We start from the raw sequence: 26,726 nt of genomic DNA on the forward strand, positions 1-26,726 counted from the left end.
TTTTTGGTAAAACAAAGTAGATCAATAACCTCATAACACAAAGTTGGGCAAGTAATATACAAATACATGAGTAAACGGGGGTGTTTTTGTGGGGCCTGCAAGACCAAAACCCCTATGATCAGTATGCAGATTAACAAACATCCAGCAATGGAAATATATGAAAATACAGTTTTATTATTTATATCTGAAGAGCTTCAGGCAAGTTACAATACTTAGCAAATCCTCAAAGCAACTATGTGAAGATTCAGCTCAGAGTGTGTGATTTGCTGAAGGCTAGTCTGATATGCTTCACTGCTAAGTTGATCTTCCATATCCAAAATAAACAAACCTTCTATCCCCCTGATCCGCAATGTGGGCTAAAGTTCAAGAAACCAGAGATAACTTTAATCACCTAACGTTTTTGTACACTGTACTAGCAGAGAGGTTGGGAAAATGTTTGAAATTCCCAGAAACCAGCTCCAAAAGTCTGGGAGACAGAATCCAATATTTAAGAACTAAATTATCAGTAAGTAAGCTTTAGGTATTGACCATTCTGCTAGATGGAGAGAAAGGCCAAGTGATGCTATCTTACAGCCAGTATATGATGTCACAACCTTTAAAACTAGCTGTAACAATGTAAAGCAGCCTATCGCTGATCTATTATGTCTGTAACCTGAGCTAACTGGATTGGCAAGTTTGTTTTACTGGTTCTTTTATCTCACGTTTAACGTTAGAGTCCACCACTTTACACTTAAGCAGGTACCTGCTACTGCTCACTGGTATGCACACATACAAGCCACCTTAAAAAAACTGCTGAAATTAGTCGGCAAAGAGGCAGGTAAAACTGATACAATCTGCAAGCCCAATGGAAGATTAGACAGGTTGGAGTCACAAGATGGTAGGTTGAACATAGTAAGTATATAGCTGTCCCTTTACTATTTTCACACTTTCATAAGGAATATAGTATCTGTCACTGACTTGAAAGAATCAAATTTGAGGCAGTAGAATAGAGCATACAATCCATAAATCAAGATTTGAGAGATTGACTCAACTCCTCCTATCAGTTCACACGTAGTTCATGATTTTTGAAAATGAGAATTGTAGGATGAGTGAATAACATCCACTAGGAAGTATGAAAATAGCATGAATGTGTGTTAATTCAATAGTTTTAGAATCTGCCAATATGCCACAGCTCTGCATCTTTACAATGGATTTCCAGTGTCAACTTTAATAGGAAATGTTTCCCATCCCTCCTCTATTTGCATTAACAAAAGCTAACAAAATATTATATACCACTAATAAACATTTTTCTTCGTTTGCTCTTTAGGCTATGCGTATACTTAATTCCTGAGTTTATTTGTGTGACATCTTCAGGTACCTTGTATGTGCAGCAGAAGAGACACGATAGTTCCAACTAGGGCTGCTTGAGGAATCCCATATTTATGAATTCTGACACCTCCCAGACTAATGTGCAGTTCAGAATTTAGTTTCAACAATTTTACACTCACTTTCCTAATGTTCCAATGCTGTCCTTAGCTCTAAAAATGTACCAATATTTGTTAGAATGTGCATTGTGCAAGAAAATGCATTTAGAAATGAGTGTTTTGAGAGATGCAAATTTTCATGCAGATCTTTTAAAAAAATGCAGATCAATGTGGAAACTGGAAAGAAGCAAGTGAACACATGTGAAGTGTCACAGACTGATTAGTCCATTTGTAGTTCCAACAGTAAACCAGTGGTCAAGTTCTAGCTTCAATACAAGTTTATTATTAACAACTGCATCTAACTGCTAGCAATCAAATCTAATAAAACTTCAGAAGATAAAGACAGGGTAAATCTTTAAAATTACATCCATGTCAAACTCTCAGTCAACCAGTTATTACTGGCTACAGACCACTAAAGGATGGTCAGGAACTTAAAAACAACACGATAATATTAACCATCCTGAATGGCTGGAAAACGAACCCCCTTGCATTTGGAAGCTGATGGCAGTGGTGTAAAAATCTATAAAGTAAGTTTTAATTTCCTCATTCAAAGATTTGAAAATTTTGAGCTTTGAGTTGGCTCAAACTGAAGCACCTTGACCACAGTTGCTCTCTTTGGGAATCTAAAGCAGATTAGCAGTCATGCTGCCTTTCTTTTTAGGAGTCTGCTTGTTTCCAATACACTGTTGCATATTGGTAAATAGATTATTACAAAGACCCCATAGTCTCCTGTGCTTTTTTCAGTCAAAGAAAACCAAACCACATAATACTGTCCCTGAACTTCTCATTGCTTAAGGAAGCGGTAGTGGCAAGGCACATATCAATATACCATATTTAGGTTCCTAATGCCTGTTGATTCTGCATGGCATAACCAGTGACTACACTCAGTAAAACTAGCCTGATTGACAGATTAAGAGATTTGGGAGGTGTTTGCATAATTCTGCACCACCTTCAGAATTTGTTGAATTTACCAATTTTATTCACTTATAGTCAACTATGGTCTCTGCTCACTCAGCTATTACCAAAACTCCTAGCCTTGCACAAGCCAAAAGGTGACTTACCGAAGCAGCAGTTCTTTGGGAAGTTTTTTGTTGATTGCAGCCTCATCACTGTTTGAGAACATCTGCAATAGAGAAAGCAACAACATACATTTACCCTGTTGTGTGGATCATTATCTCTTACAAACTTGGGGGAGCATGGCAACTTCATAAGGGAAAACTATTTTTGAGGGAATCTGAAAAGGTGGCATTTGAAGAAGACATAGTGCCTTGCATGTTTATTTTAAAAGGCTGGTATTAAAATATAGTGCAACTCACACTGAACATTTGGGGTTGTGTTGAACTCTAAATGAACTAGCCTGAATAATATGACAGTTTATTTTGGTTTCTCAGTAACAGGCCATACACCATATGCCTCCCCGCAACCCTCAAGTGTTTCCCTCTTTCCTGCTGGATTATGTGGATGTGCAACAGCCAGATACAGACTGAAAGGAATGGATCAGAATTCCAAATGCAAATTCCAAATACACAGACCCCCCAATTGGCAAATAATAACCCCAATGAACAGTAGTAATCCACCAGCATTTGTCAAACTGAGCTCTTCAGGATTTCATGTCATAAACCATTTCTCAGAGCATATGGTGTAGTAAATCATGCTGAAGCTAAAAAGGTCTGGGTCCTGTCAGTGCCTGGATGGAAAAATGTCTGGGAACCCTATGTACGCTTATTTTGTATTCCAATATGGAAGAATGGCGATATATAAATAGGAATGCAGGAAACTGTGTAGTCACTATAGTGGAGGGGAGCTGGCTGATGGTAAACTCAGTAGTGTGGGCATTTCTTTGGCATTTGGACTTTGCACTCCAAAGATGGAAAGTTGGCATAACCAGAGGAAGTTTGCTGGGCATACATCAGCTAACAGCCACATGTTTCTCTCAGCATCTGTATCCCCATCAATACCACATTCACGTACACTCTTCACTTGGAGATCTCTCTGAAGCCACAACAGACATACCATAACAGTTCAGATTTCTACACAAAGAGGAAGGAGTATGCAAACAGGGCCAAGAACTGAAGTAGTGGGCCAGCACATATGACTTCACCAGTCATAGAAATCAGGATTTTTTTTAAAAAAATCCATGTGTAGTATGTATTAAGATTTCAACTGGCATGTAAAAGACACAACCTGGCTTAAGAGAGCAGGGGAACAAGAATTATTTGCTTTGGGTTTTAAACAGCCCAGCACGCCAAGCATTTTTATGTGTGAACATACAGGTAATCTATGCATTGTGGTTATGGCTTTGCAGGAATAGACAAATAGGAACACTGTTTCCATAGAGTTACACTGCAGGTAGGCAGCATTTGTGAAAGGCTGGGAAAAAAGAGAGTTATCAACATATAACCACATCAGTTACCTAGAATTTTGATGCCAGTTCCTAAAAATTGCCCCACCAACCCAAGAAAATCCCAGAAAATGGTTTGCTCACCTGACAGAATTGGAGGCCCAGTTCAGAAAGCACATACCATGGGCTCATTCCTGACACACGGTTCCCTCATCCACTTCCTGGTTCTCTTATATTTGCTGTTAATAGCCAAATGAGAAAACTTGGGTTAGCACCTTGCCTCCAAACCGTGATTTGAAACCACACTTTGAAAGGGCTTTGTAAATCATGGTTTGGAGTCAAGACACCAGCCACATTTTGCCAATTCAGACCTCCTGCTCTCATCATCCTTGGCCATTGTCCATGTCAGCTGGGGTACATGTGCGTTGGAGTTCAATAATAGCCAAAGAGTAACAACAGAAACCCCACACCCAGTTTACTATGATGTTTGAGTATGTAAAAAGTTAAATGAAGAATTCTCTATTAAGGATAGAGTCTTGCCCTTGGGCTGCAAGACCTGGGTTCAAATACCCACCAAATTCACTGGGTGACCTCGGGCCTTTCACTCTTTATTACAGGAAAACTTATTGAGAGAGGGGTCAATTGCCAGAAGGAAGGAGAGCATCAGAACTTTCCCTCTTTAAAGTGCTTAAAGATCTGAGGAAAGAACACAGGTGCAATGCAGACTGCACCCCATCCAGTAAAAAAATCAGCACCCAAGTTTTGTTCTGCTCTCTTCCTCATGTAAAAGCTCAGGTTAGGTCTTGCTGTATCTTCTTATTTTACCCTTCATAAATCGTTGAGGTTGATCAGACTAGGAGCTGTCAGAACTGAACACTGCTTGATGCTAGGTCTGCCAGGTTCAAAGTCCACTGCTCTATTTATTACCCCATTTATTACCAAGCAGCAGAACAGGTTGCTACTTTCCCCACAGAAGCTGTAATTTAAAAAAATATATATACTGAGAAGAATCTCTACAAGCAGAAGCCTCACCTCATACTCTGTCTTGATGCACCAGATGTAACACAGCTATATCTACTTCAGTGGCACCCAGGTAAGCAAGTTTGCTTACAGCTAATCAATCATCTTTATAAGGTATGAGCTTCCAACCATTTATTACATGTCACTTCTGCAGAAACTAGGTCATGCAATTTAGTCAAGAGGAATCCTTCTCCCTGGAGTCAAGGCCAAGATGAGTGGGCAGCAGTGCTTAACAGAAGAACATAGCTATAGCAGACATAAAGTAAAACTAGTGGAATGGAGAGAACCAGTGGGGCACAGTTATATCTGGATAAAACTACTGCAGGGATGTGAATTTTTTTTCCAGCTCAAGGGTACATTCCTTTCTGGCAACTTTCTGGGGGCCACATGCCAGAGCTGGCTGGGGCCACACACAAAAAAAGGCAGAGAAATGAATGTATATGTTACCTTTGTACAGTCAGGTAGTTTCTACACTTACTCACCCACCCACCTCTATGCTTCATAGAGCAAGAGGCATTAACAGAGTCCAAGGACAGACACAAAAACTCAAGCGAGGGGTGTGTGTGCAAGATCTAGGGAAAGTCCCAAGAGGCAACTAAAAGGGTTTGGAGGATTGCATTCAATCCTAGGACCTCAGGGAAGGCTGTACTGGAGGTGGTATCAAAGAGAACACAAGAGTTCAAGATCACTGATTAATTTAGTTCAGGGGATGTATGATCACCCCCTCCCAACTAAAATGCCCAGGGTGACCTTGAGATGGAGACTTAGGGGGCACCTAAAGGAAGAAGTGTCATAATAACTGCCAACTTCAACTACCCTCACAGATTGGAGCATTCATACACCCAATCACAACCAAGAGGTAAAATTTCCAGATACCCTAAACCAGGAGTCAGCAACCTTTTTCAGCTGTGGGCCGGTCCACTGTCCCTCAGACCATGTGGTGGGCCGGACTATATTTTGAAAAAAATAATAATGAACAAATTTCTATGCCCCACAAATAACCCAGAGATGCATTTTAAATAAAAGAAGAAGAAGAAGAAGAAGAAGAAGAAGAAGAGTTTGGATTTGATATCCCGCTTTTCACTACCCGAAGGAGTCTCAAAGCGGCTAACGTTCTCCTTTCCCTTCCTCCCCCACAACAAACACTCTGTGAGGTGAGTGGGGCTGAGAGACTTCAGAGAAGCGTGACTAGCCCAAGGTCACCCAGCAGCTGCATGTGGAGGAGCGGGGACACGAACCCGGTTCACCAGATTACGAGTCTGCCGCTCTTAACCACTACACAACACTGGCTCTCATACATTCTACTCATACATTCTACTCATGTAAAAACACCAGGCAGGCCCCACAAATAACCCAGAGATGCATTTTAAATAAAAACACACATTCTACTCATGTAAAAACACGCTGATTCCCGGACCATCCATGGGCCGGATTGAGAAGGCCCATGGGTCGCATCTGGCCCATGGGCCTTAGGTTGCCTACCTCTGCCCTAAACGACTCTGCCCTAAAACAGTTTGGGTCCTGGAACTGACCACAGAGATGGCAACCCTCAACTTAAGTGGCGCCCAAGACCTTGTGTGAGATGTGTTGATGAACCAATTTGGAACACAGTGCTATGTAAGTGGACAATTGCTAAGAAAGTCCAACATGACTTCAAAAGTGGAAACTTCCCCAAAAAATGAGGGGTTGCTTATAAGACAGTGGAACGGCAAAGTCAAGAGGGTCAAATCTCTCCAGAATGGTTTGGGGCTGTTTAAAACCACAATAACAGATTGGCTAGAATGTACAATGCAGATCAGTAAAGGTACCACCAGGGCCAAAAGGATGGCAGCATAGTTAATGAGCATAGCCATGGAAGCTATTAGAGGTAAGAGGACTTCCTTCAGAACATGGAGTTCTGTCCAAATGAGAAGAACAAAAAGGAACATAAACTTTAGCAAAAGAGTTGTGTGAGGCCACGAGGGATATAAAAAAAAAGAATTTGATGAACACTTTGTTAAAAACATAAAGAGGCCAACATGTAAACATTTTTAAAATACATAGCTGTTGGATAACAAATGAGTCAAATGTGTGCTTCAGGAGGAAATGTAACTGCAGAGAAGCTGAATGAATTCTTTGCATCTGTCTTCACAATGGAAGATGTAGTTCTCCAGAGTTTCAGACAGGAATCTTTCCCAGTCATAACCAGAGATACCAAGGATTAAACATGGGACCTTCTGTATGCAAAGACGTGCCCTGCCACTGGCTATGGTCTCTTTCTTCGCTGTGTGAGGTAGTTGCCTGGCTCAAGCAAGGTCAGAACAGATATTGATTTGCTGGCAAACTCAGCTGCTTCTCAGCTGAGACAGAATCAGGACTTTATTTCCTAAAAAAAAGAAAAAGAAAAAGAAAAGAAAGCTCACACAAACCCTTATGATTAAAAGAATCAATGCCAAAATCAGCAACCAGCAGAAACTGCTAGTCTGGAAAGAAGACCTTGACATTGTAAAGGAATTATTCCAAAGGACAAGGTTGCAAAGGAGATCTGGTCTGAGAGCTTTCCATGGGCTGGAGCTGAAAAAAAGCATTGCAGCTTTGTGCTGGCACATACAGATGTGGGGGTATTCTTCTAAGGTTTTTGTTGTTTTTAATGGGGGGCATTGTGGATGAACCGTTACAGCTTATAGCATTCTGGAAGATGTTTAAGAGCCTAGTTAAGTAACAGAAACAGAACTTAAATATAGGGCAGGACCTAGTATATCCAAACTCTTAAAATTTGTGCAAGTCAGTGTCCAGGGAAGAAAAATGGTGAGAGTGGGCCATGAAATCAGAAGCAAAGAGACTTCTGAGTTTTCAAAAAGCATGTGATCATAAGAGAAATTAAAGGCATATTTTAGTACCTGTCCCAATAACCTTTCAAGCAGCCTACGACAGGTACCACAGGCAGGGAGAGTTAATAGCACTCTTGGATTCCAGGAAAATATGAGAATCCACAGGCTGGCCTTGGCATGGCCTGCACTTCTCCTGCTTCTCTCTCATGTCATGATACTGCTTGCTTTTCAGTTCCGTGAACCAGGGGCCAAGCCACCTCTCCCAAGAGACAGAAAGGGTGTGGAAACTTGTATTATAGCTGGGATTGCTAATCGTTGGCCCTTCAAATGTTACTAGACTACAACTCTCAACTATTGGCCATGCTTGGAGGTGCTGATGGGAGTCAAACAACACCTGGAGGGTCTAAGGTTCCCCATCCTTGCATTGTAGCATCAACTAGGGTGGCCCATACAAGAAGATTAAAGCATAATAAAAATCAGAATTGAATGCTTATGTTCTTTACGCTCTCTTAAACTAACTTTAATATATATTTCTAGTCAATTATAAGTAAATAGTTTTCCACTGTAACACTCTCTTGCTGCAAAAGTTTTCCTGAGATGCTGGGTCAAGTGCATTGCAGATGCAGAACAGCTAAAACACTTTTGTGATCCATTTTTTATTCCAGTTCCAGTATCTATATCTTTTACTTCAAAGAGAACTTCCAAACACTCCAAAATATTTATAGACTGAAAGGATACAAGTGAAATACAAGGTATCCTGGGCATATACAGAAATACATTGAGTTGAAGAGGCCTTTCACCCAGAATGAGCATGGTAGACATCAGACCATAAAATAGCTTGCATATTTTTGCCAAACTTAAATCCTACCATGGAGTACCAGTCGCAAAAGAGCAACCATGCTTATTCTTGCTGCCATAAACTCAAACTAATAATCTCTTTCGCCGTTGAGTACAAAAAGAGACTGCCTCTTCCACCATGTACAAATTGCAACATCCGAGATCAATGAAGTTATTGCTTGGTTTCCCCTACTCTTACATTCAGAAAATATAAGGGAAATGCACATGGTCTGCAAAAGAGGAGCATAGCCTTGGGGACACATGCTTCCATCTAATCAGGGTTCTCTTGCTAACTAGGATTTGAAACGAGAGGTTGAAGTAGTTTTACACATCCTAACTGAATCAGTGAAATATAAGCCACAGCTAAGTCAACAAGGGAAGGGATGGAATATGCTGGTTCCTGATTTACAGATCATGGTTTGCAGGGAACCAGTGTTGTGCCCGTACCAGAACTTAATTTAGGGAAGCTTTTAATGTTTAATAGATTATTGTATTTTAATATTCTGTTGGAAGCTGCCTAGAGTGGCTGGGGAAACCCAGCCTGATGGGCGGGGTATAAATAATAAATTATTATTATAATTTGCATGTGACACTTAAATCACTAACTATAACCCATCCTGAGCCTTAGGAATTGGCTTGGACTAGAAGTCTTAAAAAAACTAAAATACATTTTGCCTGCTATTAGCCACTCAACATGCACACAGGGAATAACAAGATTCTATATTTCTGTTTATGATGCTGAAATAGTTCTTCCACAAATTGTATTTTAAAATCCACCATTCCTCTGGAAGGAGCTGTATGGAGAATATTGTCCACAGGAATTTATAATTAATACAAACAGTTCAGACTGGGTGAGCTTTCTTTAGAAGCTTTCCTGCTGTCCAGGGACTTCTATTTTCTTTTCTTCACTTTCCTTTTTACAGCTCACTTTATAAATTGTGTTCTCTTTGGGAAATGTGTATCTGCAGACTGCTACAGCCACCACACTCATGAACACAATCACTGAAAGTCTGGGGCCTATGATATCTGCTCCAAGCACAGGTGTTATTAGGCCCGAGGAACAGGAACTGATGGATGGCTGATTACATATACCAAAGAGTGTTCGAAACTCCCATTGTTCTGGGCACATTTTGCAACAGAGAATTTCATTAGCATGAGCAGTTTCTGAGCTCTGGGCGCAGTAATGTGCCAAAGATTTCAGAGTAAAACTGCAGAGTGGAAGGAAAGGAGGACATTTTTATGCCTCCCCACTTCCAGCTACTCTCTGAAGACTTAATATTCTTAAGAATATTAGTGGGGTGGGCAGGGGAAGGACCATTTGAAAAATGAACACAATATTTTAGCTGCAGTTCATTAGTTTTCAGCTTTGTGTTCTTGTTATAAAAAAGTGTGCCTACGCATTCTGTTGTTGTGCCTACAACGTAGGTTTAAGGTGCCATTTAGCTCCTAGCTTTCATATCTCAGTTTCTAACACTGATACCAAACCCCTTCTCTGCAACTTCCATAGGCTTCTTGAAATTATGGTGTGTGTATTGGGCAGCAACCACAAGAAGGTCAAAAAAAGATGAGGGAAACAGGGGCTTCCTGTTTCCGGCGGTGAGAAATGGCTGACTCCCACACGATCGGACCTCAGCCGTGCCAATAATTCAGGGTTGATATGGGGGTAATCAGCCCTGGCAGACTCCCCAGGGTGGGGGAGGACTGTCTCGTAGACCCGCAGATTGTCCAGGATTGTCAGTTGGCATCAAGGTGCAAGAGGCAGGACGCTGGGTCCTGAGCACGGCACGACTGGCACTCTCCGAAGTCACTCTCACAAGCTGGAAATATCTGTTTGATAAAATAATTAGATTTGGACAATAAACAGACATAGTCTGGACTGAAGAAGACTGAAAAAATCTGCAGAATTGCACAGTCCCTGGTGTTTAAGTTCGGACTTCAAAGAGATTCTCATCATGGTGCTTGGATTTATGGAGGTAATTGGTATGTTCTTTTTTCTTCTTTTCTATACCTACAATTGTTTTTCTATGCCAAGCCTCATTAAGAAACCTATTGTTTTTTTATTTTTTATTTTTTAAACTGGAGTACAGATGGACTTCTATTTTTAATTAAGTATTCAACTGTGCAGCTTTACTTAGACTTGATAAAGATAAAAGAAGAAACAAGATGGCGCTTGTTAGTATGACGCAGCACGGAAAAATGAGAATTCCTTCCTTTTTTGAGGGAAATGGGAAATACTTGTTAGCTGACTTTATAATGACTTGAGATAACAACTTGGGATAACATACAGTGCATCTGTTTGCAGAATTTCTTCATTATGAGTGAGAGAGAAGGCTAGATGGATGTCTAGCAACCCCCCTTCTAGGGCCCGGGGGGGGGGTTGTGTGGTGTCCGGGAAAGCTGATTGATCGCCAAATGACTTATATCTGTGGAATACAGTTCATTTACATTGCAATATTGCAAACAGTATGCTTAACAATTTAACATTGGGAAATTATCGTGAACAGTAACAATTTAAAAACTTGGGAATTACTGTGTCATTAAACTTCAAATGACAGGCTTGGAAAACAGCCCGGATTGAAAGATTGGAATGAAGTCAGGAAAAGCTGTGCTGGAAAATAGACAGTTGAAAAAATATATATACACAAATAAAGCTGTACCCGATGGATGAAAGGATAAATGATTTTTGACATGATTGAGAATCGCCAGGGATGGGGAACTTTAAAGCATCAAGATCGGAATGTGGAAAATATGAGAACAACAAGAAGGCGGCAGAAATGAAAATATTGGAGATATACTTCAGAAGTCCAGACTATGAGAAGCCCCCCCAAAATTAATAATTAATAATTTGGATTGTAATTTGACTGTTTTTAAATTTAAGTTTATTATTTTTAATTGGGTTATAACTTGATGGATTTTTTTAATTGGGTGTTTTTATTGGAAAACTAATTAAAATGATTAGAAAAAAGAAAAGAAAAGGATGAGGGAAGAATCCATGAAGCACCTTACAACTCCTGAGCCATTGCCCTGCTTGCTCCATGTTGTTAATTCTTTGGGAACAACAAGCAATTCAGGCCCAGTGTTGTAGAGCAGATTGAATACTGGCATTTCAATGGGGAAACCCAGATCCAAATACTTTAAGCCACTCACTCTTCTACCCTCAATAAGCCAACATAGGGGAACAACCCGGGAAGGAAAAAGAGAGAAAGCGAGTCAGGCGAAAACTGTGGCACAGATCTGGCCTACCCTTAAGCCTGTTTTCTATTTAAAAAACTCAGAGTTTACTCAGCTTCCATCTACTAGAGTTGGGCATACCACTGAATCCAACCAAGTTGCCAATACACAAGCTGTAGGAAGTTTGTAGGGAAGCTGAGTAATAGTTAATACTATGTCAGCCACCCACCACCCACATCATCCTAGAGCCCCTAGCCATTCCCCGCAGCTATGTGCAACCCCTGGCACTGTCTGCTCAGAGCTATCTGCCTGTGTCCACCTGGGCTAAGAGCCCTTAGTAGCAGAATGCTGCCAACAGTCCTTTATTCATCTTGATGCTTGTTGGGGCCAAAAAATTAATTTCACATATACGCTCATGGGGTCTGAATTGGAGGTGGCGGACAAGGAACAAAACATTGCAGTCATAGTGGATAGCTCAATAGCCCGTGAGCCTGGGTGAAACCGCCTCAGCTTTTGAGGTGAGAGCTGAGGAAGTTTCACCCGGTGTCTCGCAGGCAGAGGCCAATGCATTGTTTTTTCAACACTGTGGTATACTGTCAAACCTCAATGTTTGGCTGACAATACACCACAATGTTGAAAAGCTGATATCGTCCAGCCCGACCAGTTAGACCAATATTCTGGTATTTTCATTTTTATTGCACATACTCAATTTTTCTCCACCACCCTCCGCTGCTGATACACCTTTTGAATAAACTGCTTAACTGGATTTCTGAGCTGTGCTGGTTTGTTAACACACTCAGAGGTTGGTTGTCCCAACCAATGCTCCACTGCTGGCTGTTAAAATGCCTGGTAAAACATGAGGGAGATGGATGAAGTTGCCAAGCAAGACACTTGGAATTCAGCTGGCTGTTCGCCTGCTCCTGAGTAGACAACCACAAGACAGTGGGAATCCTGAACTTCTTGTCCTAGGTAACATATAAGCGTGTAGTAACAAGCAGAGAGAGAGAGAGAGAGAGAGAAAGCTGTTGCAATTTATCTCTTTTTAACCTGGAAGTCCTTGTGAGAAACTAACATCATCATGCAAGATAGATCTCAGGGTCTTATGGGTGAAAATGTAATTCACAAGAGCAAAACAAAGGCCAATGGTTTTTGCTCACCCTAAAAAACCCACACCCACCCACCCACCACAAAAAAGGCTGACTTAGAGGGTTGTAATCTCCCCTGCTTTGTTTCAAACCCTCCACAAAATTTGCCCAAGAGTTCTCCTTTAACATTCACCCCAGATCACAGTTAAACATTAAGGAAGAATATTTCCACTCCTGTGACAAAAAGAAAATACATATAGTTATTGGGGTGGTGAAAAGTATGTATCAAAATTGTGAATCATTCCCGCTTCAAGTACTTTGAGATTATCCTATTTTATCCTCACAGCCGTACTGAGAGTTAGGTCAGGCCAAGTAATAATGCCTTGTCTAAAGCTGCTCACTAAGCCTCATGACTGCAAAGGGATGTGAACAAAGGCCCCATAGACCAAGCCCAACAGTCTATCCATTACAGCATACTGCCAATTTTTATAGGGGTAACACTCATCCATTCTCTTCCCTACCCCCATTGCTATTGTGGGACTAGTCATTCTGAATGCAACAACTGTCCACACAAACACTGGCTCCTCTGGGATACCCAGAAGATCTGAAGGAGTGCTATTAACAATTCAGAATACCAGAACACTAGCACAGATATGCAAACTATATTGGTGTCGGAGCATTGCTGCTTCTAGTAGGTGTTCTAACAATGGTGTGAACTCTCCTGCTATTTAAGAACCAAGATGAGTAAAAGTATTGTACAAAGCATTAAGCAATCCCTGTGTATAAGGAATGCAACCTGTATTTCACAAGCAAGACAGGAATGTTGTCCAACTGAGAGATGGGCACACAGTAGCAATTAGAAAAGGAAAAGGTTGGGCAACAGGTCTAAGGAGTAATCTTAGTACTTTATTGATCTACTGTACGAGATTAATTAGATTTATGACTGGCAACACACAAAAAGAATCCTGAAGCAATTTATAGTGGTAACATACCACATACAATAAAAATCTATTAAAACAAAATATACTGAAAGTTACAGGTAGGTAGCCGTGTTGGTCTGCCATAGTCAAAACAAAAAATATACTGAAAGTGTTCATCCAAATCACCCACCAGCTTTTAGAAGAATAATTTGAGAGCAGTGCAGTAAGGAACTCCAACCAAAAGGTAACAGCAGATATATATCGTCCAAAACTGGTTTGAAGTTCACATCGTGATAACTGTTTCATAATACAGTGATACCTCTGGTTACGAACTTAATTTGTTCCGGAGGTCCGTTCTTAAGCTGAAACCGTTCTTATACCGAGGTGCAGTTTTGCTAATGGGGCCTCTGACGCGCGATTACCGTTCACATCCTGGGGCAAAGTTCTCATTCCCAAACTCTTTTTATTTTCATCAAAAGGAAAATAAACACTCAACAGTCATTATACAAATGTTTACAATATTGCATAAACTCCGCCGAGTTTTTTGGACTTCCTTCCTTCTTTACTCTGGTTTTCTAATTTTACATCTTTCTCTCGCTTTACCTTCTTTTATACATGTTTTGTTTTCTTGTTGTAATTATATCTCTTTCCATATTTTTACTCTGCTGCAAGATTTCTCAACCAGGAGCAGCTATTTCCGGGTTAGCGGAGCTCGTAACCTGAAGCGTTTGTAACCAGAGGTACCACTGTATTTGACCTGGCAATATATCGCAAATCACAATGTGTGAGAGGGCTAGGCGATATCTGGTTTTCAACATAGCGATATATCACCAGCTAAACATCGTGATAGATCACCAGCTAAACATTTCATGCAGAAATCTTTGCAGTCCTCTTCCTGTTTGTTGCTGTAGCAGCAGTCCTCAGAATGGGGGAGACAGCAGTTCCCCCCCAACAGCAGCAGGAGTCTTCATGGGGGGAAGGTGACAGTCCCCAATGAGGGGCCACAGGGCTGCAAGGTCAGGAAGGTGGAGTTCATTCAGGGTAGGCAGGCTTTATAACGCTGCCCCAGCAGCTGGTCTATGCCCAGCTGGGGCAGCAGCTGTTCCCAATGGGCCTGCCCAGGGACCTGGTGCCTGCAGAATTCTCCACAGTCCTCAGAATGGGGGGAGACAGCAACAGCAGCAGGAGTCCTCACAGTAGTCCTTCAAAAAGAGACCCCCTTCCACCTGACCTGCTCTTCACAGGCCACTTTTATTGGGGCAAACCAGCATGAGCCCTCATTGATTAATGAGGAGCTAGCTGACAAGCAGGCACAAGCGGCCCAGGCACCCTTCTGTTTGTTAACTTATTCTAATGGTTTACAATAACACAGAGAGCATAACTCCATTCAATATGCAAATGAGTTTTGCATTCTGGGTTCTGACAGTTTTCTTTGCACTTTTTGGTTCCACCATTGGCTAGGGTATATTCTTTTCTCTACAACTTTACACTACCCCAAAGCCCAGAATAAGAAATGTATTTGCTTGGAGATGGAAGACCGACCAAGTCCCTGCAGATAGCATCCCACAAATGCAGAGTTGGGGACATAGAGAACACCCTCTTTACAACAGTTAGAAAGGGATATATCTAATGCTAGTCAAACACAGAGTAGATCCACTGAAAATACTTGGGTCCATTAATTTCAATGGGTATACTCATAATCTAGCTGGATACAAACCAAAGCTCTTTCGCCATTCTCCCTAAATTTGTAAGTGTGAGGAATATAAAAGGACTAAAAGTGCTGGTCAGTTGACAAGCATGACCAACCAAGTGAGGTACACCTACCCTCTTTCAGAAAAAAAAACCCAGTGCCAAAATGTTGTCAATGTTCAGGTCAAACAGTCCCATGAAATTTAGATATATATTTTTGTACTTGGATTCGAGAAACTGTTACCTTTATTAATAACTGAAAATGATTTATAATGAAATAAAGCAACATTAATTCTAACCCATGAAAGATACTGTACGTAATGTCACACCACAATTCCCATGATGAACTGATGTTTTTTCTATTTGTATAGTGATCTGATCCAATGCAGCAGCATGAAAAGGGCACAAAAGGAAAGAGTCTTCACAATCTTCACAACTGCCCTCTTCCTGGAGAACTGCCAAAGTAAGAGCTTGAACATCTTCCAGAAGCATTTTAAGACTTTCCTTTTCAGGCTGACTTTTTGTGGCTAAGGTTAAGCCAGCATGGTGAATGAGGATGTACATACTTAAATGGGGTTTTGAAATCCTGGTTCCAGTGTGTGTGTGTGTGTGTGTGTGTGTATTTAAAAATGATAAATACACTCCACAGGTTAAAATGTTCCTTTAAAAACATAATTAACATACTAGGGTTGTGTACATTCCATCATTCAATCTAAGCATGAGTTTGTTAAAAGGATATGTAGTCTGCTTTTCGATTGAAAAAAAGGGAGAGTTAACTAATACAGAACAATAAAAACAATACAAAGGATCGGCCCTTAAGAGTGCTACCCACTCTTGCTCATCTTGATGAGTCTGGAATTGCTTGGCCAGAGCCTTTTTGATTATTCTTGGTCATAAAAGCAAGCTGAACATTGGCTTCCCCAGGCTCTTTATCACTAGCCATGAAGGATAGGGGTCAGATAGGCACGTCAAATGTACTGATCCAAAAGCTCCCTTCACATCCTTGGCTGCCAGCACTTGGAACTCCTCCAATAAAACCTACCCAGACACCCATGTGGTTGACTCAGAAAAATGGGTGGAATCAATTTGGAATGGATGCAAATGATTTTATCCACAGAACCTTGGCAACACTGTCATAGAAGGTCATGAGTTAAGCCTTCCAGCGAAGGAGACACAGAATGGTAAAGCCCCAACTATACAAAATCTTGCACTCAGTGGTGGTGAAATCCACAGATTTCTACTCCACTGTCACTGTGAGGAAATAAACCTTTCACCGGACTGTTTGATTGACATTGCTACAACTTTTCATCCAAGTGAGTTCAAGTACATTCCTGCCACCTCATTATTACCAGCTTGGTCTGCTTGCCAGCTATGACCATTCCTGGACATGGATAGCCTGACCATGGCAGTCCATGCACTTGCAACCACAAGGCTAGATTACTGCAATGCTTCTATATGAGGCTGCCCTTGGACCTGGTTCAGAAGCTCCAGTTGGTGCAAAATGTGGTGGCCAGTCAGCTGATGGAGGAAATGGCCAACAACATGTGGCATCATTGCAGGCCCGTCTTAGAGGGATCGGCCGCCCTGGTGCAGCGATCCCTCGGCGCCCCCAGCCTGCCGCCTCTCTGCCCGCCTCCCTCCCGTGCTGGCTGCTCCTCGGGAGGGGGGGTGGGCGAGCGGGGATGAGAGGCGTGGCGTTGGAGCGGGCGCCCGCGCTCCGGCGGGCGGAGGATGAGGGGCGGGCGGGCGGGCGCTCGCGCACCGGCGGGAGGGCGGGCGGGCTGCAAGCCGGCCGCCCTCGCCTCCCAGAGCCCCAGCTGGAGTGCTGGAAGGTCGCGCAAAGCCTCGCGCCGCTCCAGCTGGGGCTCCGGGAGGCGAGGGCGGGCGGCTTACAGCCCGCCTGCCCGTGGGGGCGGGGGCGGGTTGGGGAGGGGGAGCCCGGTATGCCGGTGGGCTCGCGGGGCGCCCCTGGGGTGCCCTGCGCCCTGGCGTGCCGCGCCACCGGCCTCTATGGATGAGACGGCTCTGCATCATTGTTAAAACATCTGCCCTGGCTGCCCATCTACAACTGAGCCAGGTTCAAGGTCCTTGTATTAATTTTCAAAGCCCTGAACAACTTAGGTCCAAGGTACCTTAGGGACTGCCTGAACCCTTAATATCCCAACTCGATTACTAAGATCATCTGCAGGAGCGTCACTGATCATCCCCTGAGTTGCTGAGGCTCATCTGACAGTGACATGACACTGAGCCTTTAGCATCATCTTCCAAAAAGAGATTCAGCAGGTGCCTTCTGCTTTAACCTTTAAATATCTGCTGAAAACTTTTCTATGCCACCATGCTTATGCATACAATTAAGAAAACATATTCCTGTAATAGTTAACTGATTATTTCTGGCAATTTTTTACATGGTTTTGCATGTGTGTGTGTGGTGTGTGCGTGTGTGTTATAAACCACTTTAGATTTTTTTTTAAAAAAAATGAATAGTGGCATACAAATATTTTTATAAATATATAACCCACAGTTTTCCATTAACCACCACAAGTTCACACTTCTAAAGCCACTGAATCTGTTCAGGGATAGCACACAGCAGCTGGTTAAAGGTCAGACTGGCCTTTGTCCCATGATCAGATACTGGACAATACTTTTTAACACAGCTTTTGAATAGCAAATCATTGCTACAATGTGGCATATAGCCAGACACTCATGGGGCCGTAGCCAACTAAACAGATCTGCTAGTGCAAGTATTTCTGATTGTGCAGGGAGAGAAAATGGGAAGTTCATTTGTGCAAGGGCAAATCCTTGTGCTGGTGGATATTTAGAGCAATACAGCCCAAGATAGAGAGATCTAGCCATCAGGGCCATGGAGACCCTTGAACAGAGACATGAAATTATGCACCCCTGTAATTCAAGTACTACTGGGTTTAGAAAAATGTCATCATTTAATCAATTGATGATTTGGGGTGGTATAATTACCTTTCTAGTCAAAATAGAGATGCTCAATTAAACACTGCAATGCATGTACACAAGGGTATAATTTCATTTAATCCAATATGATTTCTTGGTATTACTCTTTGTGCTAAACTTTGTATTTACTATATATCCCAAAGTCGACAGCTGTTATTAAAGGTTGGACCATGCTACACGGTAGGGAGATGGCATCTGGAAATTGTAATATTTTATACAATGCTAGTTTTTAACTAGCTGTGAATGTGTGTACCGTAATCTGAAAGGGAGAGGACATATCAGGCAATAAGTCATGTTAAGGAGGACTCACAACATCCACATGTGACTAAAAGCCTAAATGAAAGCTAAATGCTGAATAGCTGTAATTAGAAAAAAGGCCTTAATTTACAAACTAGGGCTTTAAAGAGCCATGCAGCCACCTCAGAACCAAAACCTAAAGCCTGGGCAATGTTCTTAAACCAAGAATGCTGACTGTGCCACTGCTGCCAGACCACTGCCGCTTCTGTTGCTGTCTCCCACCGCCATGGTGAGGCCTTGTAGCCTGCTACTGATTTTGCTACCACTGCAAGGCCACTGCTTTAATTGCCACTGCCGCAGCAAAGTCTCATAGGTCGCTACTGCTGCTGCCTCCCACCACCACAAGGCCTTGCAGGCGGTCAGCACTTCTGCCACCGCTGCCATGAGGCTTCACAAACCACAGCTGTGACTGCTGCCACCAGGTCAAATATTATGAAACAGTTATCACGATGTAAACTTCAAACTGGTTTTAGACGATACATGGTATGTCTATGTCACCCAGTCCTAGTGAGCATCAAAATCACCTGCTAAAACAGAGGCTTATTAACCATCATTTTAGCAGGTGACACCATGCAAATTTGCATAACACCCCCTGTAAATGGATGGAGAACCACTCCCCTTTAGCAGCACTTTGCAAGGTGTCTTCAGGACTTCAAAGTATCTTGAAAAGGTGGGTGACCCTGCACACCTGTCAAATTTGGTTTGCAAAGCTGATGCTGAAAAGGATTTGGCCCATGGAGCCAAGATGTTTCCCCACACCTGTTGTAAAGGCTGTAAACTCCCCTGCATAGAATTACCACCACAGGTTAAAGTGGGAGTTTGCTTAATCCCCAAATATATGTTCCTGTGAGAAAGACACAGTGTTACCAGAAAAGGAGCCTTTACATATGAGTTGTGGCGAATCACTACAAAAAGTAAGTTACTAAAACAGAAGAGGTGTGTGATGAGATGGGCTCCATACATACAAAATACCATGCACTTATTCGGATTAAATCGTTTTGAATAACCAGTTTTTCCAAGGAAATGGCAGTGCAGTTTAGAATCCTAGTCTACCCGTAAGTACACACTTTCATTACTGCAAGTACATGCAGCCCAAACATTGAATCATAGAATCGTGCAACAAACTAACTATTTAAAAAAGAATCTTGCAAGAGATCTAGCACTCCAATTGTCTCTACAATTTGGGATCTTTAAAGGAGGCATAAATAATTGATTAATAATAATCAATTATTATTACTCACTACCATCCAAATACCCTCCAAAACTTCCTGGATAAAGTGTTTAAGTTAACAGTCAAAATCTAAATCACTTGTAGTATAGCATCCTTTAGAAATTAATCAGTCTGGATCCTGAAGGACATTTGTGACTTTTGAGTTATATCAATACAAAACTCACACACAACATTCCCAAGTACAGCAACTGTGAAGACATCTATGTTGACTAGAAACAGATTTCACATCTAGGGGGGCAGACTTGTTCTGTGGTACCTTCATGATTTAACAAATTTATTATAAATTTTGTGGACCACAGTCCATTCATTTGATGCATGAAGTATAATTGTGAATTGGTAAGCACTGGCAAACACATGGCTGAGGGGAGCAAAGTCAAATGCAAATGAAATTCATAACAAACAGTGCCTCAAAGCAAGATAATTACAGTGACCAATTAACAAGGCAGTGTTGATGACAGCACCAACATCCTGGCATTGGTATCCAATTAACGTATGTATTGAATTGTAATTCATCTGTTTCATGCTGGACTTTCCCTTTTGAGATCTTTGGGTTTTATATTCCTGTGTGATTTACATCTAATGCTACTTCAGCCATGTCAGATCAGCCACAGAGCATTCCTTAAGTGACCAGGGAGAGCTGCCACCCCATTGATTTTAAAGAATGTTCATACTCCTGTTCCTATCTCACCAGTTCCCCTCTCAGTTCTGACAGTATACAAGTTACAGGAGAATATGCTCAACTATATCAACATGGCTTCTTCACTACTAGAGTGGAATAGAAACAATTAAGTATTGGTTTTTCTCTTGCTGTAAACCGAGGCCATTGTAAAAAAAATATGGAGGCAGCCTAGTGAGCAGTACTCTATTGTTTGCTTTGCTGCGGAGCTAAGTGATTATTTTCTCCATAGGAGCCACACCTTCAGAACAGACATTCTTAACAAATGTTCTCATTCTGGTACAGAGACCAACTAGCTTTCTTCCACAAAAGAGGGGCGGAAGGGGAGGGTGTTCATTATTACTGTAATGACCTGATTGTGACAAGCAGGCATGAGGAGTAGGAAAACAATGCTTAATGGACAGCCCATATGGTATCAATTCATGATGTAAAAATAGGTGATTGCCCAACAGGCTTGTAAGCATAACATTATTTTTAAAGTGTCTTGAAAACCACCTGCAGTTTGAAATATTTCACTTAACCTCTTAAGTGATTGGGAACATAAATTTCAGGAGAGATTTGTGTATATAACGCCATAGCTCTCAAAATATATAGACAGCCTCATAAGGGACTAGGTCACAGAAGTTAAGAGTTCAGAGAGTGAGAGTTTAAATGGGTGGTCTATGACTAGACAATACATCCTGCAGATCACCAACTTGTGGAGAGTGCCTTGCTTTAAGCGGAGGCAGGGCACACATACAATGCAGACAGCCATACCCAGCTTGAGGACTACTTCTGCAAAGATGATGTTCTTGGTTTGAGGAAAGACTACTTTTAGGTGAGGCAGGGAAGGAACTGGTTTAAATTTGTATGAAAGCAGGATGTTTGCCTCTGACCATTTTCTACCCCTGCAATTGTACTTCAAATGGATGGCTTACACAATTACTCCTTTCTGAAGGAAGGTTCACACAGTGGTGCAGCTATGTACTGTACTTCCAGATCTTGCACTAAATGGTCTTACGGGGAGTTGGGCCACCTTATATGACCATTAGTATCATCTCTCCCCCTTCCGTCACTTCATTCATTGCAAGTGGTTAAATGTTCCAGGCATGTTAGTGCAAAAGCACAAACAAATCAGCTGGACAACCTTGATAAAATAAGAAAATAGAGAACATGCAGTTGTGTTATTTAAACTCTCTTAAATCACTGCACTATCCTGACTACAGGAAGAAAATGCAATTTGATTCTGCTGCCTTGATGGGAATGCACAAACTTCGTTCTAGAAAAAGTATTGTATATTTTAAAGTTGGAAAAAAATCAAATTAGCACCTGCAATCATGTACTTGTCTGGTCAGTCTCCACAAGCATATAAAAAACTTAAAATAAGTGGCGGGATAGAAGGATAATAATGATGATGATGATAATAATAATAATTTATTATTTCTACCCCACCCATCTGGATGGGCGGGATGTTACAAATATAGTATCACGCCTGGTGGGCTTTGGCATGCCCACACCTGGCTTCTTTGCCACTGGGGGATCAATGGCTTCTATTCATATAGAAGCCTTTGACCAGTCCAGGAGCAGAGCCGCACCATGCATTTAAAGCACATTCCACATCCATTTAAGGCATATGGCTTCCCCCAAAGAATCCTGGAAAGTGTAGTTTGTTAAGGTTGTTGGGAATTGTAGCTCTCTGAGGGTGAAACTACAGTTCCCAGGATTCTTTGGGGGAAGAAATGAATATTAAATGTGCACTGAATATGCTTTAAATGCACGGTGTGGATTTGCCCCAGATGACCTTTCTTTTAATTCTGAAGATGTTTGACTTGGCTACTGTTTGATATTATTTTATTGTCCAAGCATTAACAGATTTTTATCTGCTCTTCAATTCACAGGTAAGGTGTTATTTGACTAAAGTCAGTCATTGATTTCAATTATTCTTCTCTGAGTATGATTCTGTTGGATACCACCCATCATTATGTATTTTTAGTGTGCTTTTATTCTGGTTATTAGCTTCCTTGAGTCTGTGGACAGAAATGAAAGATACTGAAAAAACCATTTCTGTCAGATCATCAAACATATGGAGAGATGTACTACCAGATGGCAGCTTCCCCTGGAGACTCAAAGTCTGACCATCTTTCTGAAGAACTATTTACTCAAGTTATCTTTGGTGGCAACAGGCAAGGGTTCATTTGATTAAAGGGTGGGGCTTAAATGTATCTAGTTGTCTGAGTACCTCTGTGTTTTTGTGTTAAGGGCTGGTACAGTGCAGTGGCTAAAATAGTGAACCTCTTAGTTTATACAACAATGCTCTGTGGCCACAGGCAAGCCATAAGTCAAAGCACAGTATCTGCAAAATGGGAATAATACTAGCGGCTTGTTGGAAGACTCATCAAGATGTTTGTAAACACTGAAAAGCTCAAATGCACACAAATGTATTGTATCTGAGGAGGACACTGTACCCAACTATTGCCTCTCAGAACCATCTATACTGTCATCTTCATGCCAATTGACTTTGGATGCTCAGAGGTGCCACTGGCTTTTTCCACAATATCTACCAGTGGGAGGCACTCAAAGGGTATGCTTCCAAGAATACATAAATGATCAATTGCCAAATATGAATGATGCTCTGGGTACTTCAGAACATGTTCCTATCAGCTGGGCAGACACACCCTGCAATTCACTTGTTATTCAAAAAGTGGAAAAGAGAAATTAGAACCGGTTATTTTTACTCAGTTTTTAACACTGTTAACTGAAGAAATCATTCCTCCTGCCATGGGACCTACTCAAACACTCCTGAGGCAGAAAACTATCTACAGTAAAAAAGAATTTTACAATCACTGTGAAATACTGTGAAAAATAACTTCAGTGTATGTACTGACAGATACTATATATAATCCTTCAAGTTCTACTCGAAACCCTTTTTGAAAAGCAGTGGCTCACAGCCTCAACTATTCACACCACTACTGTAAAGATAAACTGCAAAGAACATGTATCAAGCACACAGATTCAGAAATTATATATAATCTCTCCTATCACACTGCTCATTTTGCACCATTCCACCTACAGCCAATTTACAGAAATCATTGTATGTCTGTAGATCTAATATAATGATGACTCATATATAATGGCTAGTCTTTTCTGCACTATTCCCTACTTTCAAAGGTTATGTAGAGACTAAATTGTAAAGCAGATTGCAAATCATCTTTCTTTGAAAGGCTTTAAAGAAGATTCTATGAGAGATACTTTAGAAATTCCCTCCCCTCCCCTGACATCAGATGTTTTCTATGAACACACTATTTTGGAGGAGCCTGTGCAAGTAACCTACTGCCTCCAGTAAGGTTAGTTTGTTAGAATTACTGTTTACAAGGTTCTCTGCAATACTACTCAATATATGTGACCATATTTTCTGCCACAATTTTCTTCTTTCAACACCTAACTCAAAAGCTCAAATCAAGAATCTTGAACATTATCTGGTACTTACCGGTAATTCTTTTTTAACCACGATACTGTCATTGATAGCTATCTATTGTTTAGCAATAAGGGAGGGACATGATCACAAATCACCCTCCCCCAACACTCCACCCTCAACCATGGCTTGATCAACCATGGCTTGATGTCACATCTGATAATTAAGAACACCCCCCTAAACACCAGTTAACCATGGTTACTATTTTGGGAACATTATGCCTGCACCCCTTATGACTCTGATCTGGCAGAGAGATTTATTACCTGGTCTATTTTTTACTGGAATAGAGGTCTTTAGTTATTACAACTGCAGGCAAAACATTCCCTAGTTTGATATGTTTGTACAGATTTGGTGATAAATGTTTTGTGATCAAGACAGCATCTCTGGGGTTCCCTGCTGCCATAAAACAATGGGAGATCTGATTTAGTCTGTTGGTTTCACTTACATTGAATGAACAAGACTTTAAAAAGTATGTCATGCTAATTTTATGTACTAAGTATCTGAATAGTTTCTCCAAAATTCAGTTAACTGAAGTATTTGCCTGGAGAGGAGAATTCAAGCTGCTACATTCAATGTGGTTTAAGTGTTAGATTCAAACAAATTTGAATATTTATTTGGAAATTATCTTTATTAAACTACTTTTAAATAATTTATTAAAACAACTCAGTAACATACAGTCGACACTCAACTTCTGTGGGGGTTAAATTCCATGGAATAAAGCACTAAAGCCAAAATCATATATAGGCAAGACAAACTCTCTCTGCACCTCCAAGCACTCTCCCAAGGTGAGTGCAATGGCAGGTGGGATTGCCAATGTTTGTTTGTTTGTTTTAATGGATGCCTAACCCTATTTGCTTAAGTTTAAATGCATGTAAGTTGCAAGTCAATTGTATAAAATTATAAAGAAAAAAAATTAAGGGACTGAAAACTATTTTACCATACTAATTTAGTATCCCTCAAGAGCTGTGTGCAATAGCATGTGCTTTCTAGAGCCAGTCACTTCATAAATAGCCAATTACAACCATGATTTTATATTTCATTAGTATTATATTCATTTCAGTTGCCAAAACTGCACAATACTCATTTCTAAAAGTGGAACATTTTCCATGGAAAAAATATCACCTGAAAAATTTCCAGAAATGTTTTCACCCCACAGCACTGTAACAATATATTTGGTCTACAAATATTTGTATTAGTAAGTAGTCTCTCTCTGTATACAAGCTGGAAATTAGCTATCATTCCATTGTATCTAATTACATGTTCTACATAACTCAAAAGACTAAAATATTCATTTACTATCAGAGACTGGTCCAACAAAACTCTCTCATATTATTTCTGGTTTCCATTTTTAAATATATCATTGTATGCACATTTTCCCAATTGGGTTATGCCTCCTTTCCTCTCCCTCGCAAGAATACCATGTAGACATCTATAATTAGAATAAGCAACCATAACACACACATTTGAATGTTAAGGTTCCCAACTGTATATCTCCCTTGGACACCAGTTTTGGGAAAAAAAAAACATTCCCAGTGCTACCCAAAACACTGTTCATCAGTGCCAATATATACTTTTCACAGGGGAAAGGCCTGGGAATACATTCCCCTTCTCATACAATTAAACAATTCATCTCAATGGGGAAAAAATACTAGTGTCAAATCACAAGAACCCCTCCATCTATCTAAACTCTCCCCTCAATCTTCAGATTACAAGATGGTGTAAAAAATAATGAAATTGTTATGTGCAGCTGCTTCTTACTTCTGTTCCCTGCAAGCCACAAAACTTCAGTTAGTCGCCTTTTTTATTTGGATTTAGTTACCAATCAACATTTTCCTCTGCTATTTAGTCAATGGAAATTAATTCAATGAACATGCACTCTTTTTGTTTAGTTTGCATCCAGCTTCCAATAGTACCCATTAAAAGTAAGAGAATGAAACCAAAACATTGTTTTTACCTGTCTCAGTTTCTGGATGAAGACGCCACTCTTTTTCATTCTGCAGAATTTATCACCTTGTGCCATACGCTGCCTAAGTCATCCAGTACTTTGACTCAGTTACTTTTATTTTTCCTTTCTAGACCAGAAAGTAAAGAAGTAGCTGTGCCCAAAGCAGAAGTTCCTTCTGAGCTGAGCTAGTCTCCTCCCTGTATTCAAGTTATTCCTTGGTCACACTGCTGAAAGATTACACTTGGGCACTTTATTTTCCTCCCTCATGCAATCCCCACAAAAAGAGACTTGAACCATCTTATTGCTCTTATTTGTGTCAACGATGCTGCCTCCTCCGCACTGTGGCTATCAATTCAGTAAAGGGGGGGGGGAGACAGCTGTTACGACAAAGAACTGGATGAATCTCTGGCTAGATAGGGTGCTTTTGTGTGATGCCAGATCATGCCAATTATGTACCGTGTTTTCCTGAATAGTTCATTGTTTACCCTTTGCTTGCCCTGTTTGCACTTTTTACAGCATCTTCATCCTTCAGGATTCTCCTTTTCAATTTCAGAATAGTAAAGCAACAGTAGTCCTGGACTACTGTTGTCCATCATGACCACCAGTCATGTTTCCTTTAAAGCTATTTAGCAATCCGTTTTGCATAATGTCCACAAACACACAGGGTCAGCACCACACACTGCAATCCAGTCACCCATCCTGTCAAAGAGCTACAGGCTCCACAATGCCCTTCAACCACATTCACATTTGTTACTTCAAAATACACAAAAGCATCAAAGCTACAGGCTCTTCCTTACTCTGAACCCACTATATTGGCCATATGTCA

At 41.0% G+C, this 26,726-nt stretch overlaps 1 protein-coding gene across 2 annotated transcripts in view; it reads right to left on the reverse strand.

Annotated features, from left to right (window-relative positions):
- Positions 1 to 26,726, reverse strand: part of FBXL20 (F-box and leucine rich repeat protein 20) — a 61,649-nt gene that overhangs the window by 32,108 nt on the left and 2,815 nt on the right. Inside the window, exons 2-3 of one of the 2 annotated variants that reach the window (XM_033170901.1) lie at positions 3,949 to 4,043; positions 2,525 to 2,586 (exon numbers count right to left, since the gene is read on the reverse strand). In XM_033170901.1, the coding sequence (XP_033026792.1) occupies positions 2,525 to 2,586; positions 3,949 to 3,996 (110 nt within the window). In that variant the 5' untranslated portion in view covers positions 3,997 to 4,043. The remainder of the gene's footprint in view (positions 1 to 2,524; positions 2,587 to 3,948; positions 4,044 to 26,726) is intronic. The other variant, XM_033170902.1, reaches the window with a different exon arrangement.

This window comes from Lacerta agilis, chromosome 14, assembly GCF_009819535.1.
Source record: "Lacerta agilis isolate rLacAgi1 chromosome 14, rLacAgi1.pri, whole genome shotgun sequence".
Lineage (NCBI taxonomy): Eukaryota > Metazoa > Chordata > Lepidosauria > Squamata > Lacertidae > Lacerta > Lacerta agilis.